This window comes from Desmodus rotundus, chromosome 7 (assembly GCF_022682495.2).
Source record: "Desmodus rotundus isolate HL8 chromosome 7, HLdesRot8A.1, whole genome shotgun sequence".
Taxonomy (NCBI): domain Eukaryota; kingdom Metazoa; phylum Chordata; class Mammalia; order Chiroptera; family Phyllostomidae; genus Desmodus; species Desmodus rotundus.
In genome coordinates, this window is record NC_071393.1 from 91167662 (window position 1) to 91186067 (window position 18406).

An 18406-nucleotide genomic window follows, 5' to 3' on the forward strand; every position below is an offset into this window, starting at 1 on the left:
TTCCCAAACTGAAGTCGGTTGTTTTGCAGGGAGGCCTGTCTTCTGAAGCCTAAACCAGAGGATCGGGTAAGAAACAAATACTGTTTCGAATGACAGAGGTTAACCTCATACCCATTATAACAGGAGAAGATAAAATAACCTCAAACTGCGTGACCTCTAAATTATCAAATCCCGTACATACCCTAATTTTTTGAATGACTCAGTTTACCTAATTTGTGAACAAGGCAGAACCAGGAAGCTATGTGAGGAGAGCTAAAGCTATGAATCCCTTCTTCTTAAAAAATGGAAATATATAAACTGAACCTACTGAAAGCTTGATCGATAAAGAAAAACTGCACCACCCTAAGACAACTAGGTTTCTGGACATAAATATCATCTGTGACCCATTTCCATTCAGGATCCTTGCACATCCATCAGGTTTTGCAAGCTGACACAGGGCCCTTTAAAATCTAACCAAAACCATGCTTCCCCGAGAGCCATACCCTCTTCCTGCTTCTCTGCACAGAAAGGCCGTGACCCCCAGCTTTCTGGCTCTTGGGATGGTGGCCAAGGCGAGAGAAGTCAGGTTGGAGAACTCCCCACGGCGGTTCTCAGGTAACCAGCCGGTAAGATTTCATCTTGTGTGGGGTTAGCTTTGCCTCGCCAGGCAAAGGAGGCACTTGGCCTGGGTTTAGAACGATTTCTGTTTGGGTTTCTCCAGGGCTCAATTCTAAACAGCCCAAATAAAGGCTCTGCTGTCCTGAAGGGCACCTTTCAAGGCAAACAAAAATAGGACGCTTGCTTAACAAAAGGGGACTGTTCGGCCACCAACGTCCGAACGGGGTCTGACCTTAGAACTGGAAGGGCTTTCTGCAAAGCTAAAAAGGCAGAGAAGAAAACAGCAGCTAGAAAAGAATCATTACAGAATCACCCACTTCAAACCTTCCTTCCCTCTCAGAAGTGCCAAGGGATAAAACATAAACCTCTCCGAAGAAAACTGCAGCCGGAGCTCAGCTTTCAGGTTTTAGAGGACACTGGCATCCCAAGGCCTCCCCACCATGGGATCAAACGCACACAAAACAGTTCCTTGATATTTGCCCAGCTTCCCCCATACCATAGAAAACAAGCTTTCATTTTAATCGACTTACCGCCCTGTGGGTGCAGGTCTCTCATTTCACAGCACAGAGATAACACACAAAATTCATATGACAGATAGTGGAAGATCTACAGGGAAAGTACTTAGAGCCCATTGAAAGCAATAAGGAGCTTGGCTACTGCCTCAGAAGGCAAAGGTGTGGCCCTTCCCCCAGACAGGAGACCTCTCCTGTCACACTCACTGAAGGTGAAGAGAAGTTCAGCCTACCAGTATGCGAGTTGTTTTAAGTGAACAGGTCTCCCTAATTACACAACCCTTCTCTGGTCCCTCTGTTCCAGGACCTCCAAAGGCTACTGCACAGCTGAAAGCCCTTTGAAACAGGAACACAACAGGCAATCCCACTATAACCAGAATCAACACCGTCATCCACCCGCCAGTAAATACTTGTGCATTTTTTTTCTCTCTTCCTGGTCAACTAAAAAAAAAAATCTTTCATTTAGTTTCCCATGGCTAGAGCCATCCTTTGAAGATCTGACACCCTTTCTCAAGACCCTCTTTCAACTTTCCCTCCCTCGAAGCTTTTCCCCCAGGGCAAGGTGGAGACCTTTCCACAGCTACTATTCATCCCATTGCTCCCAGCCTTGAGGTTCTGCCAATTGTGAGGCACATTCCCTTTAGAGACAGGATAAATCAATGACAGGCTGTGTACAAAGTTAAAAAAAAAAAAGGCAGCCACTCTTCAGACATAAATTAGCCAAGTGGAGAAAGACACCACCATCAAGGCAGACACCACTGCAATGCAACCGGAAGTCACAGCGTGTGTCAGAGCCTCGCTCTGAATTTAAAGACATACTTGCTTTCCTAGGCCAGTCATACATGTAGTAAGTCCAGGGCTAAAGCCAGTTTTGAGAGATCCTTTCCTCTGTCACTACACCCATCCATCTCCTTTACTTTCTCCGCCACACTCACTTGGACCCTAGGCTTATTTTTTTCCTGATACCACTTCAAAATCCATGAACATGACCTGGTATGGTATAAACCATGAACATGGTATAAAAATTTCACTTAAAAATAAAGTAAGTATCTTTATTATAGCACTCTTCACATATTTAGAGATTACAAGTTAATTTGTCTTTCCTATCAAGTCCCATAATTCAACTTTGTACCTCCATGGAGAAACATGGGGCCCAGCACACAGGAAGTACTCAGTAAATACCTGATGGGTCAGTGAAAGGAGGTGTGATACATAGCATCACCTTTAAACACCACAAAGTTTCATTGAACATTAGATTTTCTTGCCTCATCTCACCTTCCCCTCAGCTGGCTGGTCTTTCATGTATTGGTTGTAAACCACCCTCACTGGCATCCCAGAGGCTCACTGAATGCTCAGGTAAGAGACAGAAGACTGAAGACAACCTACAACACTGCCCTGAAGGAGCTGAGACCCATGAGACACAAACACAGCTGAAGCGGGAAAATGTGAATTCAATACGGGCTGTAAGTGATGAGCGATAAAACCAGAGTGCATGTGCTACTAAGAAAATACTAATGTAAAAGACCAATTAATAAAGGGATGTTGTCAATCACCATGGTAACTTTCATTACAACATTTTATTAGACACAATGCAACATTGATACTTTTCAGTGAGGCTTGAAATAAAATTTCTTAATCCAGATGCCAGACACTGATCGACACTGTGTACTCTCCCCTCACATATTCATGGAGTTTCAAATCAACACTGTTGATCTGAGATAAGGGGGGTGCAGGGTTGTTTATGAAGCAAATTTATTTTCAATATTTTGGTCATCAGAGCAAGCATTACATATGTGAAAGTTAAATATGTTCTAAGGTACATAAAGTCTCCACTCTTTGGACAAGGTCTTTCCGAGGTTCTGGCTTACCAAGTCGTGGTGCTGCAGAAGCAAAATCCTGGGACAGAGCAAGTAGGAAAGAGAGGCTCCCAGGAAAACCCGTCCTGGAGGGCGCTGCGGGAAATGGAGGGAGTCCTGAAGGCAGCAATCCAGGCTGGAGATGAACCAGGCAAGTCTCCAGCATCTCCCTGGACATGCCCTCCAAACGGTTGGCAACTCATAGGCAATTACTGCCAAGTGACCCCCTGATGCCAGTCCCCCCAGGGGCTGAAGGGATAAAGTCACTGGAACCAACTCAAAGTGTAATACATTCCGGGGCTTTTTAATTTACAGGTCCCACTGGGGGAGCAGCACCATCTGAGCTGCTTTCTTACATCCTGTTTCTGCTCTTAGGGTTCGCTTATGACCTAAGGCATAAAAATGCGCCTCTATCTTTCCATTGTGAAAGGAGTTGTTTGGCCAATGTCCTTCCTTAGGAGACAAATGACAAAATAAAATGACCATAGTTCCTCGGCCCTTAATGCTTCTTCCCAAACTTACGAAATAACCATTACCAGAAGTCCTCCGACATGGTAATGAGGATGAAGAGGTTGAACCAAATACACAAAGCCTTGTTTTTAAACCCTTGTCTTGATGCTGTTATTGCCTTGGCCTGCCACAGCTGATGCATGTCCCCCCCAGACTAGCCAGCTTGTTAAAAGGCAACACAAGGCAAGCATTTTTATGGCAGTTATAGATCATGTCTTTGATCTGCCTGACTGGCACAATATGCCTGTGTTCCTGTGTGTGCATGTATATCTACATGCGTGTGTGTGCATACGTATACGCACATCTGTATTAAATGTATACGAAGTCACTTTCACAGAACAAGGGCTTACTTTCACTTACTGACTGTTGTCTTGAACATAGGGCTGGGGCTTCTCAGCTGAGTCGGGTTCTTGAAGACCTTCCACTCTAAGTCTGTGTATGTGTGTATCACCCAAACTATCACAATACACACTGGGCAAAATAGATGCTTAATGGTCTAGCCCACTTTACAATGGCACTACTACTACAGCATCACTCTATTCTCACCATTAGTGCACATTAGAATCAGCTTCCAGCATGTTTGAGTGAAGAAATAAAACAGCCTGATCACAGTGCCGATTAGTTCTGTGACAGCCATGTAGTGTATCAAAACTGAAGCATTTCCACAGCATCCCACAAAAATAGGATTCTACTCTTAGTTCACTTCTACTAGCTTGCTGTGTTTCTACCCCTACTACACATTGACCTATCCTAGGCTAATTACAAGCTAAAATCAATTTTAAAAACCCCTTAGCAAGTTCTTTAAGAAAAGGTATTATAATCCATCAGCACACTGTTACCTTGTGCTAATGTTATTTTCCTGGGTTTACCCAATACCATTGTGTACCAATAACCACTCTTTCTCCCGCTGCTCTCTCATCAGCTCAAATACTGTAACAGCAGAGCAATTTTAAGCAGGTTGTAAAACTCTGAGAGTATTACTTGCAAAGTGCATGTAAATTATTAGATTACATTACAAGTGAAAGACTCAGCAGTGGGTCACCATAGTGGAGCATTAACGCAGACCAAGTTGAATGGAACCCTTACAGACAAGCTTCTCCAACGTGGTTTTTTTGGCAGTGAGGAGAAAGTAAGTAAAAGGGTAGGAAGGACAAAGAATGGTAGGTTGCTGCAAAATGAGGTATAGGAGAACAGAGGAGCACAGTGGGAAGGAAGGTGCTCCCCTAGGCTCGGTGCCTAGAGGGGTCAGCCAGCGGGTACCACAGGAATAGTGGGGGCAGGATAGAAGGGGGCAGCTAGACATGGGCCCTCCTCAGGCTCAGCTCAAGGTGTGGGTTGTATGTGACCTCAGGGAAGGTAACAAGTGGTTGAGTGGGTGGAATTTCTATGATCTATCCTCACTTGACAGAATGCATCCCATGGCAGTTGAGCTGAGACTAGAGCAGGACGCAGTTCAGGAAAGGAAACTGGCAGTAAAGGGAAAGGCTTCAGGACTCTGATGCCCTGGAACTCCTGCTTATTTCACAGAGCAACAAATCAAAACCAAGGAAGAATGCTCCAAGCAGAGGGAGTTGAAGACTCGAGGAGGACACAGAGAGAAGTGGGTAGAGGGACCCACAGCTCCTGTGTGCTCCACGACCACCACCCTGTGCTCCAGCGTCACCACCATCACCACTATCACCACCCTGTGCTCCAGCATCACCACCCTGTGCTCCGGCATCACCACCACCACCACTATCACCACCCTGTGCTCCGGCATCACCACCACCACCACTATCACCACCCTGTGCTCCAGCATCACCACCATCACCACCCTGTGCTCCAGCATCACCACCCTGTGCTCCACCATCACCACCACCACCACCCTGTGCTCCACCAACACCAGTTACTGAAGCCACACTTGATGTGTACCAGGCACCCTGCCAAGTGCTGCAATATGCAGAACACAGCAAGCCCCTCACTCACCTTGGGAAGTCAGCACTGTCATCATCCCGTTTCCAGGTGATTAAAAAAACAGATTGAGTGGTTAATGAACTTGCCTAAGGTCACACAGCTCATACACGGCACACCTGGGACTCTGGCCTAGGTCTGTCTCATTCACCGCAGGCTCGTGACAACCACATATTCTGTCTCCCAACACGTCCAGCCTTGGTCTGAATTGCTCAAGACTGGAGCAGGCCTGAACCTGCCACTGAGAGGAGGCGTGGTGGATCCAAGAGAATCAGCAGTGGGACAAACAAGGGCAGCTGGGCCAAATCTAAGTCCCAGTTGGAAAAATAAGCAAGTAGAAGCTGCACTTGCAGATCTGGGAAGTGTAGAGCTGACTCCACTGAGGAAGCAAACAGCTCTGTGGGGCAGTGCAGGAGAGATCATCATCACAGTTAGTGAGCACCTACTTTTTGCAAGGCACTGTGCATGAATAAAAAAAAAATCCCTGGTGCCAGGTTCCTGGAGGCGACTACACTCCCACCCAGGATATAAAACGACAAGAGTGTATAGAGGAACCCGGCAAAGGAAGAGGGTGCATGTTGACTGAAGGAGTGACTACTGTAAAAGACAGGGCCATGATAACTGCAGTAGAGAGAGGGTGCATACCATTTGGAGCTTAAATGATCATAGGACTTCAACAGGCAAAGAGAGACTGGGCATAATAAGGGAGGTTGGGTGGGGCAGGGGAGGGAGGGAGGGAAAAGTCACACAGAAGGAACACGGGTGAAAATGGCCAAGTGCAAGGTACACTTAGAGGACATTCATCAGAAGTGTCTGGCCAAAGGTGACCCAGACAGTAGGGCACATGGAGAAGCGCCACCATTCGAATGTTAAATCTGGGAAGGCAGGGCTCTGACCTCTCCTGTTTGCTGCTTTATCCCCAGAGCTTAGTTAGCACTGTGCCTGGCCCATAGAAGGTGCTCAGCAAATATTTGTTGAATAAAAAATGCCACCCTCTTGCTTTTACACAGTGACATCAGCTCCAAGCAAAGGGGATCCCAGAATTTACATTCTAAGCTAGTCTACTCAGAAGCATGCCTACATGTAATAGGGTATTAATAAGCACGTGCTAAAAGTGGCATAGAGATACTGTATGATTACAAATACCATTTACATTATTTTCCCTCTCCCACCTCCTCCCTGAAACCAGAATGAGAACACCTGGAGTTCCACATCAGTTTCTGTAGAAGCCCTCCCTCCCTTCCTCCCACCGGCAGGCCACGGCCCACGGAGAGGCTGCCTTCACCTCCTGCCCGGGAGGGGGGTTTTCAAACTGCAGGGACAGCTCACAAACAGATCATCAGATCGATTTGGTGGCTCATGACTTGTATTTTGTCTTTAAATGATAGAAAAAAAATAACAGTGTATCACAGGTCAAGCTTAATACTTTACGTGAAAAATTTATTTCGACTGCCTGCGTGTGTACTGGCTCACGGTGTGGTATGTGTCCTCACTGCAGGTTATAGTGTAAACACTGGAGAGACACTGGTTGCCCCAGAGGGGCCAGAAACTCCAATGTTCAGACACTCATTTTCATACTCAGGTTGAATGACCCCTGCCCTCCTGGCTGCATGTGACTGTCCAAAGTATTGCTCTTTAGGCCAGTAAACTTGGCCCATCCTGAATATCCAAAAATTCTGCAGAATATGCTAAGTTCAGAATCCGTTCCTTCAAGGTATCCCTGGTTTCAAAACACACAAACAATGTTTTTTAAAAAATAATTATATTTTCCTAGTTACAAAAGTAATACATGCATACTGCAGGAAACTTTGAAATACAGAAGAGCGTAAAGAAAAAGACACTCACAGATAATCCCACCATCTAGAGATGAGCACTTTATAACTTCATCACGTAGGTATATGTTGGTCCATTCTAATATATATGTATGTGTGTGTACACAGAGATACACACACACATATTGTGTATCTACGTATGTATATGTATATAAACATATACACACACGCACACCACAGCTTTTACAAAGTGTATATCACTCTGTGCACAGTGCTATGGAAGCTGTGACTTTTCACTAAGCAACAGATCATAAGTATTTTCCCGTTAAGAAATATTTTTCTAGTACAAGATGATTTTTACTGGCTACGTAGTATTCCATTTGCAGACTTGCTCTTGAGCATCTCTAAAGCGCACAGCCTTAAACTGTATGCCTCGAGAAAAGAGGGCTACTGCTGAGATACGTCCTTCCCTGCTGCACTCCTGGCTGCGTCTAGCTCCCGCGACCATAACTGCTCCGACAAGCAGTGAGGACAAGATGCTCAACTCCGTATCCTGCACTTTACTTGCCAGTAAGCCAGACCATGAGATGCAGGCATTATTTTTGCTGTGTGTTAGAATGGCTTTCCTGATGTAGCCACAGGCTCACTGGCTAATTTTAATCAATAATAAAAATGAGCAGTGGGACTTAACAAAAATAACAATTACTGACAATTTTCCACTATTGATGAATAGCCAAAATACCTTTCACTTACTTTCACACATATCCACTACCTATTGCTGGATTAACTTGTGTACATCTGAATATCCTCAGGGGGGTTTCCTGGGAGGCAGGAACTTGGTTTTGTACCTTGCTGGAACTTCTGAGCATCCTGGCAGAGCACACAAGTGGAAGGAACAATTTTAGGTAAGAAAGGGGAAGACTAGTGTTCCAGTCACAGCCTTGCTACATACGAGGAACGGGCCCTCGCAAACATTATTAGATCTCTGAGAGTCCGTTTAAACATGAGGCTAGGCTAAATGATTCACAGGCCTCTTCCGGCTCTCCCAGGCTTTATTCTAATGAAGCACGAGCAGTGGCGGCATCTGGACCTATTTCTATCTACATCTATTATCTACGTATCACATGCAGAGAGTACACCCCCGTGTCTGACATATACACCCCAAGCTCAAGATCGGAATGCGAGCTTTAGAAATTTCCAGAGCCCTTTCAGAGTAGCATCAGTCCTCTTACAGATTCTCTGCGGGGCCTCCAGGAAGTTGTAGCACCTCCCTCGTCTCCAACCTCCACCCTCCACACTGTGAAATTTTACATCTTCTGGGTTGACAGCCCAGTCTGGAGAAACTGTCCACTTTCTGCATAAACGTGTTCATCAGCAGCGGTTCACAAGTGCCAGAAATGGTAAAATACACCGCTGGCAATTTCACACTTGTCATCATCAGTCAACTAGCATGATCACTGAAAGGAGAACCAGCTTTGATTACCCAAGTATTTCATCTGCCTCGGCTTCCCCAATGCTTCATTACCTGGACAACTGAGAGCTATGGGCAGTTCACCATCCCAGCCGCCCTGTCCTTTCAGACAGAATACCCCCGTCACACAAGTGTCCCTAAGAGGACATGCTACATTGTTACTGTAGCCTTCTTAACCACCCGCCGGGTTTATAATTGTACAGTGAAAACGAAAAGCAATGCAGTTTATTGAAGAGTTTTTAGACTTGCTAAATATATCCTTGTTTCTTCTGTGATGTGTATGTTGAAAATCCATTAACTGCTATAGAGTGACTCCTCCCCGTGACTGGCATCGATGGTGTGGGGTGACAGAAGCCTCTTTGCTTCTGGAAGGGCAGAATCACGTCTGGTTGTCTTTTCTCCGTCTGTGTCCATTTTCTTCAGGTTTCTTTAAAAACTAAGTGGAATAGTCAGTAAACATGCCCGCTGATTTCCTGAACACACCAGGAAGCAGATCATCGTGCCCTTCAGCCCTGTTCTGGTTCTGTTTTTCCAAGTACTCCCTTACCTGCCTTTGTCACCTGGCATTCTCGGCAAGTTCACCGTACTCCTCAAAGTGTCAACTTTTCCTCTTTTCCTTGCCCTTGTTAAAGATAATTTAAAATTAGAAAGGCACATTCCCAGCCATTTCAGACTCAATGCTAATTTCATTTTCTCTGGCACAGAAGTCTCTTTTCCCCTCTACAGAGTCCCTTCCTTCATTCACAGCCCCCACTCCCCGGCCCCAATAATCTCTGTATGCACTACTCCATCCCCCTACTTCCCCCGTTCTTATCTTTTCCCGCAAATACTTCACCCAGCGAAACACACTTTAGCTTGTGGTTCTCCTTCCTTCACTCCACTTCTGAGAGAAATGTCTGTGTCTGGAGATTGTAAAGTCACCTTCAGGAGAGAGGCATACAGTGGCTGTCAATTAATCAGGATAAGACAGAAAAAATTACATCGTGTGCAGCTTTGCTTCTCGGTACATGCATTTACACTTTGGGGATCAAGAGGATTTCTCCCAATACAACCTAAAATTCATATTTATGCCTTTTGTTTGGCTATAACTAATTCTTTACCTCGCGCATAGTTAATATTCTGGATTATTTAAAACAGTGATTAGCATACCTTCATTATAAATTTAAGTGTTGGTCCCTCCTTTGTCCCCCATTCTGCTTCACCTCTATTCTTTGCAACCTGCCTGTTTATCCTTGGTGGCATTCTTTGCTTATAAAATAAGTCAAATGATTTCATATTCTGTAATTTTTATTTCCACATCTAGCTTGACATATAGACTTTAAGCCAGTTTACTTTTTCCCCCATTAAGTACAGACCCGAATGCCACCATTCTTGTCATGTCCACAATTCCATCAAGTTTCAGTGTCATTTATACACAATTTTACTTCTTTCTTCTTTCACATACGCCTACCACTTACGTACAGCAACTCACTACATTCATATTTCATAAACTTCATCAGCATTCAGCCAAGCCCTCCCCCGAAGCAAGCTAGGTATTTTTAACAGTGTGCTGCCTTTTACAGGCTTGAGGATCCCAGACTAAGTGGCACCTCTCCTTCTACCCCAGAGTGTCATCTATTATGGTCTCTTCGTGGATGTAGGAGCTTCCTAATAATTTCAAAAAACTTTCAGATAGTTCATTACCAAAACTCAAACGCCCAATCACACTGCTAGAGGTGATCCGGGGCTGGGAGACGATACATCCTCTGCATCGTAATTGTTCCTACTCATTTCCAGCCTCTGCCAGAGCTTCAGGGAAAGCAGCGTTGGGACAGCAACGACCTGGGACAGCCTGCGGGCCTTCAGCCCTTTCAAGGATGTGGGATGCCTCTACTCTTCAGTTGTGAGGGGACACTGCAAAGGGCTCCCCAGCTGGCCACTAGGGCCCCACCTCTGTGGACAAGATAATCACCAGGAAACCACAGCACCACGCATTGCCAATGTGCCACAGCATGTAATGTGATAAAAGACAGTTTGCAATAGTGACACGTGAGTTAAGGCCATAAACATCTGTGAGGGGGAAAAAAAATAATGTTCTTCCATCAGGACAAGGGAATTGTTACCTGTAATCCCTTTTAACATTCACATGTAAAAACGAGCAAAAATTGAGCCTGCCTAAACCATGAGCTCGGGCACAGGCATTCCTCATCACGCCTTGGTCCCTTCTTCTCAGGATCTCTTTAGACAATCTCATGGATCTTTTTACTACAAAAGCAAAAAATAAATAAATAATTGGGATGTCACAAAAGAACACCAAGACTCTCAAGCTGAATTCCCAACACTTCGACATCAAAGATATCAAAAGATAACCGCAGACTGTCACCAAGTTGAGTGGGACGGCCCTGGGAAAGTCAGTCGGCCTCTGCGGTGCGGGCCCAGGGGTTCTGTCCTACTGGTGTGGGCAGCAAAGGCCTAAGCTTGGAAAAAGGGTTTCTTGGGGCGGGGGGTGAGGGGGCGCAGAGGGGGCAGATCTAAGTGTTCTTCACTGCTATTCTTGAAAGTTTTCCTTCTAACCCTTGAGTTTCCTAAATTTCCCGATTTATGAGCCCTTTACGAAAGAGACCCTTGAACTTATCTAAGCAAAAGGCAAAATTAGCTAGCATTTCTATCTACCATCACACAGGGACGTCGTCACAAAGTGCTATGATACAGCAGTACATAACTTACTGGTTACGAATACAATAGCCTTCCTGAATATTTGCGAGTGCTTCTGCATCCTTTACAATTCTAGAGAAAGAATGAATGGCTCTAGACTTGGGTTGAAATTTTCCCATAAAGTAAAAACCTCAATTAACCAGAACCAAATAATTGAAGTGACTTTCTATTTTGGTACTTGCAACTAAGAGAACAAGGGAGGCAAATGACAAAACATACCGCTATCAAGGATTAAAAAAAAAAATTCCAAGATGAGGTCAGGACAGATCTAGTCCAATCCCTGATACTGTCTCCATTTACAGCGCTATAAAACGTACAATCAAAATTCACCCTCAGAACAGCGACCCTGTGGCACCATCAGATCCTCAACCTCCAAGAGTCAGTTACATCCTCAACTTTCTTTTAGGGTAGAAAAAGGGATCAGCACGTTTTAAAAATATATTAATAAGAAAACGATTTTAAAAAATTCTGGTTAATCTGTTTGCCAAAGAAAAAAAAAGATCATCAGTAATACCTTGGTATTCTTATAGAAAAATCATGGTTTATTGCATATTAATCAACACTTGAGCACTGATTATGTAAAGAGACTTTTTGAAACATTAATTAAAAATTATTCAATTTTATTTTTCTTAACATACAGCTTAATAAGATGGGTGAAAATTTTAACAGCTCATTTCAAACCAACATTTCCCATCATGTACTAGATATTTTAAAAAATAATATAAAAACAAAAGTTTTTTTTAATGATGGACGAAAGAGAGAGGCTGTCCCTAAATTCTCAGCAGGAAAGATAGTCTTCACATTCAGAAAGGCATTCTGCATTCCAGGTGAGTGGCCCAGAATCTGCAGGTCTTTCAAAGCAGGCTCTTCTTGCTCTGGAAGAACTTCTCACTAATCCGGCACGCACGGGCCAGAAATCTCCTTGAGGCAGTGGTTGATGTCCACCTCACATTGGCTTGTGGAGGACAAAGAGGGTGAGTCGCAGGAAATATCAGATGAGAAGAGCTGCATTTTCTATAAAAAAATTTTTGGCACGTGGGGCAGTCACATTAAGACTCTTTCCCTGGACACCTGAAATGTAGTGACGTATTTTGCTTCTGCAGACGCTGCACTACGCATTGAAGCTAAGAGGCACAATTCATCGAGCAGACTCGGAAGAGGGAGGGAAAGAACGAGAACCCTCCGGAAGAGCAGCACATGCTGCAGAGAACACGGCACGCACACAGAATCTGCAGTGACACCCAGCTCCGTCTGTCCCTCCAACATCATCCGCCACCTCCTCAAGGACAAAACGGGAGAATTATCTCCCCCAAATGGGAGGAAACCGTGCATTTTAACTCCGAAGTGAGAGAGTGTGACTCAAGGAGAACCCATGGACTTGGAGAATGCATTCCAAAGGTCAGCTCTGGTGGACAGGCGTCAGTTTGCTTCCCAAAGTGATTCATTCAGTTGTCACCAAAAATCCTCAGGACATTTCCATCTGGAGGCAAAACTATTGCAACGAAACTCCCTGCATCCCCCTCAGTTGTCTAGTATGGAATCAGCACCTCTGCTGCCTGGAAAACACAAGCTCGAGGGTCTCCTGGTTAGAGGGCTTTCACACGGGCTCCGCGTTACAGCATCAGAAACAGAGACTTTTTGCTTCTAAAGCCAAGGGCTCCTTATAAAGCCGGCAGGCTTTGGGAAATTCCAGCAGGTGACTAACATAAAGAGATTCTGCTAAAAATGATTTTAGCCACTGAGGATTTCACTTCTGGATTAATAATTCAATTCTTTTTAAGAAATAAAGAGGGAAGCAACAGAAAAGGTTATCATAAATATCATCAAATGCATTTTTCTAAAATTATTCTATTACATTTTTAGAGGGTATAATTATGCATGTTTTTATGAGCGATTTACCGGAAAATTAAAGTCCCTTAGTTTAAAAAATAATTATTCCATCCCTCTGGCAAAGGATTTCATCCCAGCCAGCATCTCTTTTAAGCTATGGGGCATCATTTGTTCACTGCAGAGAGCTGTGCCCATGTAAGAAAAGCTGATCTGAGAATCAATCTCTAGAAAGGGTACTAAATTGCCACAAAGTGAATCAGCTAAGACTGAAGGGGGGAGTGGAGGCAAAACACTTTCAAAGTCAAAGACTTGTGTGGTTCTAGAATTCCTCAGGGCAACAAATAAACTACAGGCCTTGTTAACTGATTTTAAATCAATTTAAACTGAGCTTCCAGGGGGTTCGATCTCAACCCAACTGAGCTTTTCAGTGTTAATCCCATCTTTTGGTTTCGATCTTTCCCTTAGGTAGGCCTGCCCTAAAAGCATTCAACCTTCAGCACTGGTGTTCCAAACCAACCGTGTGGCACACAGCCCTGTGAGGATAACTTCAGTGAAGTAAAATATGTAAGCTTCTGGCATGCATGTAATCATGAGATTCTGGAAAAGGGTTCTTAACAACAGCTATGTCACAATGCTCACGAAGTCCCTAAAAGCCCTGTTAAATTAAAGATTTGCTGTGGTGTTTTTCCACTTTATTCTTACTTCCCATGTTACCTCTCGCCTCCCCCGCCCTTCATTGTGTTGTAAAGATGGGACTGAATGACACCAGCCACCATTAATACACCTAGAAAGTGGAACAGTTATCCTTAAAACTGCTATCAGTCCCTGTCCAGTTTTTAGGAGAGAGAGGGGCTGTCTTTCAGATTATACAGTCACACATCAGATTTCGGAAGCTTAGGCGCAAACCATACACAGCCTCAGGAGTTTGAAATTTAGCAACAGCTTTCAGTCTACCTAGATGTCTCATGAGGTCACCTCAATGTCATGAGAATCCAGACCACAATCTCTGTGGCCTTAAAACATTGGCTGGCTGGATGCTAATCCTGCAACCTCTCCAGAAAGCATCTCCCAAGTCAGAAAGCTTCCGGATTCACCCAATGCCAAGAACTCCACTCAACCTTCCTTGAGGTTGAAAATGCTAATTATAAGGTGATGATGTTTGCTTTTCCTTTGAATTGTGTGCCTTTACGTTTAAGTATTGAAAAGGTGTAATCACCTAGTGTGTAGGTTAATTTCTTTCCAATATTGTAATTTATGCAACATTAATACAGGATGCCAGCTCCAATTTTCTTGCTGCTTACACTCTGGGAGCCGACTTGCATATTCTGCCAACTCCATTACATCATCTGAAAACCCAAACATTTCCCATTTTCAAATCACTCTCATCTACCAGGCATACTTACACATTCTCTCTTTTTCTCCCTAGCTCACACACAAAGATTGGTACCCATGAGGAGCAGATGCTACATCTGAGGTTAAAGCTTGCAAATGCACATAATTTCTGGAAGCTGTTACTACTGCTGTGTTAGCTAAAGGATGCCTCCATCTCTGACCTTCCTTTTTCCATTCAGACTGTTATATAACCTAGTGCCTGCGTGCAGGATGTGAGTTGAGTGCTTGGGCCTTACCTCCTCACCCTCTCCTCATGAAATCTCCTGAGGGATAGACAAGGGGTTGCTTCAAAGAAGAGGCAGGGGTGACCCTCTAGGGGCAAGGGGATATGGGTCAGCAGGTCAGCTGTTCAAGATGCATGCCTCCTCATGTTGTCCCTCTCCCCTTTTTACTGAGCCTAGGGGGCTGGTGGTAGTGAATGCCCGTTATATAATTTGCAAGAACAGCAAGTTACCGATTTGCTAGTCGGTTCTGCAGCCTGCCACCCTGATTTCTTGCAGGAACACCTTCTGGCAAGAATGACACCTGAAGATGCTAATAAACTGGGGGGGGGGTGGAGAGGGGGCAGGTTAAGACACAGGGGAGTGGCAGCTCAAACCAGAAATTATTGTGGCTTCCTAAATAATATATCCCCCTTTCCCCCCAAAATAAAAAAGCCTCAGAAACACATGAAGGGGATTTTCTCCAGTGTTTCTGATTAACCCTGTTACATAACCCGCTCGCATTCCAAATCCACCGTCTCAGGGTCTAAATATACTCTTTGCAGCCAAGAGCTCTCCACACACAAACTCACTGAGCCGGTGTCAGGTCCGGGCCCCCAGGTCCCCAACCCTGATCCCTCTCCCTTCACTCCCGGCCCTCGCTGCCCCCACCCCTCCCGCTCAAGCCGAGGTTCGGTGTATTCACTCTTACGAAATGGCCTTTAATTAAATGTTTTTCGCGTGTGTCATCCTGATGGCTTTTAACTGTACTCAAATTCCGTGAATGGGAAAGCTCCGGGACAGGGGGTGTGGCTACGGGGGGGGGGGGAATACTGTAAAACAGCCAGCACATGATCAGCCATATTCCTACCTCCAACTATAACATCGAGAGGAAGGGAGCGGCTCCCGGGGTCCCCACTCGCCGCTCCCCAACCCTCCCCAATCGCCGCCAGAAGCCGAGTGGCGAGAGGAGGGGACGCGCTGGACCAGTTCTCAGGCCAGGACTGGAGATCCTCTCTGTCCCCAGCCCTGGGCTGCTCGCGCGAGCCCGCTTCCTCCGGAGTGACAGGCGTGATTTATACATTATTTACAACAGTAATTAAAGCAATAGCTTCCTCCCGTTCTTTGCAAACTCCAGGCACATTCGAATAAATAATTGTCCCAACCCCAAGAAAAACCCCACATCATGTTCCGACACCTTTAAAAAAGAGAGAGTGAGTGGGCTTTCCCGAACACTCTAACTAGGAAAAGGCAAGGAGGGGACAATGGAGCACCCCCACACGCACAGACTCCAAATGAAGTGTAAAACTCGCCCGGGGCGGTGGGGAACGTCGCTGGCACTATCCAACCAGCATTCAGCTTGCACTGACCCGGTCTCAGGTTCTTTCCGAAACGCTTGGAACCTCACGGAGGGAAGGATTCCCAAGGCAAAAATAAGTTTTGGTGCCTTTCGAGCTTTCTTTTGCTGCTTGTTTGCTTTTGCAGACGCTCACTCCGAATGCGCGTGGAGCGCCCCACAGGACCGCCGCCCCCCGCGCGCTGGCGCGCACACGCCTCCCTGCCAGCCCCGGCGCGGGGCTTCGAACCTCCCGTCTGCAAACTTGCGCATCTCCCCTCGCCGCGCCCGCCAGACAACTTAGCGAGCACCTCGCGCGCCCGCAGCCCACTCCTTCTAGCGGTTCTTCCAAATCCCCAAGCCCACCGCCGTGCTCCAGAGAAGGGGCTCACGTCGCTCCTAGATCCAGGGGCGCCCCTTCTCCACCCCCGGGGCTTCCCTGGTCGCTCACTCCTCCCACCCCCCTTCGCTCTGTGGGGGATCGAAAACAGCCCTTCTCGGGCCGCCGGGGCCCAAACTGTCAAGAGAAGAAAAGGTAAAAGGGGAGGAAGGTGGCCATAAACAAATTTTTTTCCTTCTTAAAAGGACACTGCCGCTTTAAAAGTTTCTTTCCCGGGCCCCCACTCTCCGGTTCTCCGTATTTTGGGGGAGCGTATTTAATTTCGGCAACGCGGCTTTCCTCCTCTGTTTGCAGAAAAATCAAAGCCAGGGGTGAGCCCGCCGGCTGTCAAGCCTCCTGCCGCCTCCCCCGCCCCCCTCTCCTCCCGCAAACCGAGAACGTGCTGCAAAAGTTTGCAACATTTCTGGGGGGCCGTGGGGGGAGGGGGGAGGGGTGCTCCGGGCTCGGGGTGCCGCTGCAGGCTCGCCGCGGCCCCGGACCCCGCGCCCCGGGCGCCAGCTCCCGGCCGCCCCCCGCTCCGCACCCCGGCTCCCGCCGCCCCCTCCTCAGCCCCTCTCGCAGCTCCTACCTCTGCTGGTGCTGGAATAGCTCTGTCTGCGCACCGGGGCGGGCGGCTCGCTCTTGCGGGCGGATTCCTGGTTCAGCGGGGTCTCCCTGGAGCCGGCGGCCGCGTCCGCGCCGCTGCTGCCCGGCTCGCTGGCGGCGGGGTCGGGGGCTGCTGGAGCTGACTCCATGTTTTTTCCCAATGTAGAGATCGCTGGAGATGGCGAGCTCCGAGACTCCCTCTATCTTCTGTTTTCAGAGCAACTCTATGGTACCAAAAAAAAAAAAAAAAAAAAAAAGGGCGAAGGAGACCGGGGAGAGCAGGAGGGAGAGAGCAGGCGGCGGCGGGCGGGCGAGGGAGAGCGCAAGGGAGCGCGCGGAGTGTGTCTGGGTGGACGTGTGTGTGCGCCCGAGAGGGGATGGGAGGCGGGTCTGGCCACAGGCAGCGCTAGCGAGAGCTTCTCCAGCCAGCCCCCACACCCACATTCCCCACCCTCCAGACCCCAGACCGAGAGCCACGGACTGGCTGCCAATTTTGGGAGGTGGGGAAAAAAGGGGAGGAGGAGGGAGAACCTCTCGTGCCCCCAATCTTCCCCCCTCCCCAGTCCAGGGACAGAAATTAGGATCGGGGAGATGATTCTGTGCCTACTTCTGAGACTCTCTCGGGAACAGAGCTGGTCCGCATCCGCATCAGCCTGGGAACAGACAGACGCGATTATCCACGTTGGGGAACCGAGGGTAGCTTCCTGCAGCCCAGCCCAACCCAGCCCAGGACTGAGAAGAAACTTCAAAGGAATTAGACCTGAACTTGACACCCCAAGGAATGCAAAGGATGGAAGGACCGGGCACTTCTGACTCCGGGATGCGACGTCCAGTGGGTTTCCAATATTGGTTTGATACATGTGTCTAAAGCAGATTTCGTGAGTTTAGAATCTCCGTGGATGGCTAGCTTCGGATGTTATTGAAAGAGGTCACTTTCAGCTCCTTTGCTATTTGCTCCGCGAACCATCCAGAAATACTTGGCAGGGCAATTTCTACTGAAGAAAACTTTGGCCTGTTTGGTTGAGGACTATCTAAGACAAGTAGGATGCATCTTGTTCATGCGTGGCTGCTGTCAATTTCCACTGTAACTGGCTGTTAAGTATACAGCCTCATCCATAAAATATATACTGGAGAATCATTAATAAATCTAGATAATAAAACTCAGATAATTAACAGCTCCTAATAAGTCACATCGTTATAGGCATCATTCTACACCCCTCCTTTCAGTGAAACAAAGTAGGTGCTTACTGAAACCCAAGGAAACTGGAGAATTGCATTAGTGTTACCTTGACCCCCAACTC

At 46.7% G+C, this 18406-nt stretch overlaps 1 protein-coding gene across 4 annotated transcripts in view; it reads right to left on the bottom strand.

The window, feature by feature from the left end:
- Positions 1-17350, bottom strand: part of RORA (RAR related orphan receptor A) — a 697355-nt gene extending 680005 nt beyond the window's left edge. Inside the window, exon 1 of one of the 4 annotated variants that reach the window (XM_053927993.1) lies at positions 17089-17350. In XM_053927993.1, coding sequence (XP_053783968.1) covers positions 17089-17254 — 166 coding nt within the window. In that variant the 5' untranslated portion in view covers positions 17255-17350. Of the gene's footprint in view, positions 1-1127; positions 1458-17088 lie in introns of those variants that run through there. The other 3 variants (XM_053927992.2, XM_053927991.2, XM_045201388.3) reach the window with 3 other exon arrangements.
- Between the last annotated feature and the right edge of the window lie 1056 nt (positions 17351-18406).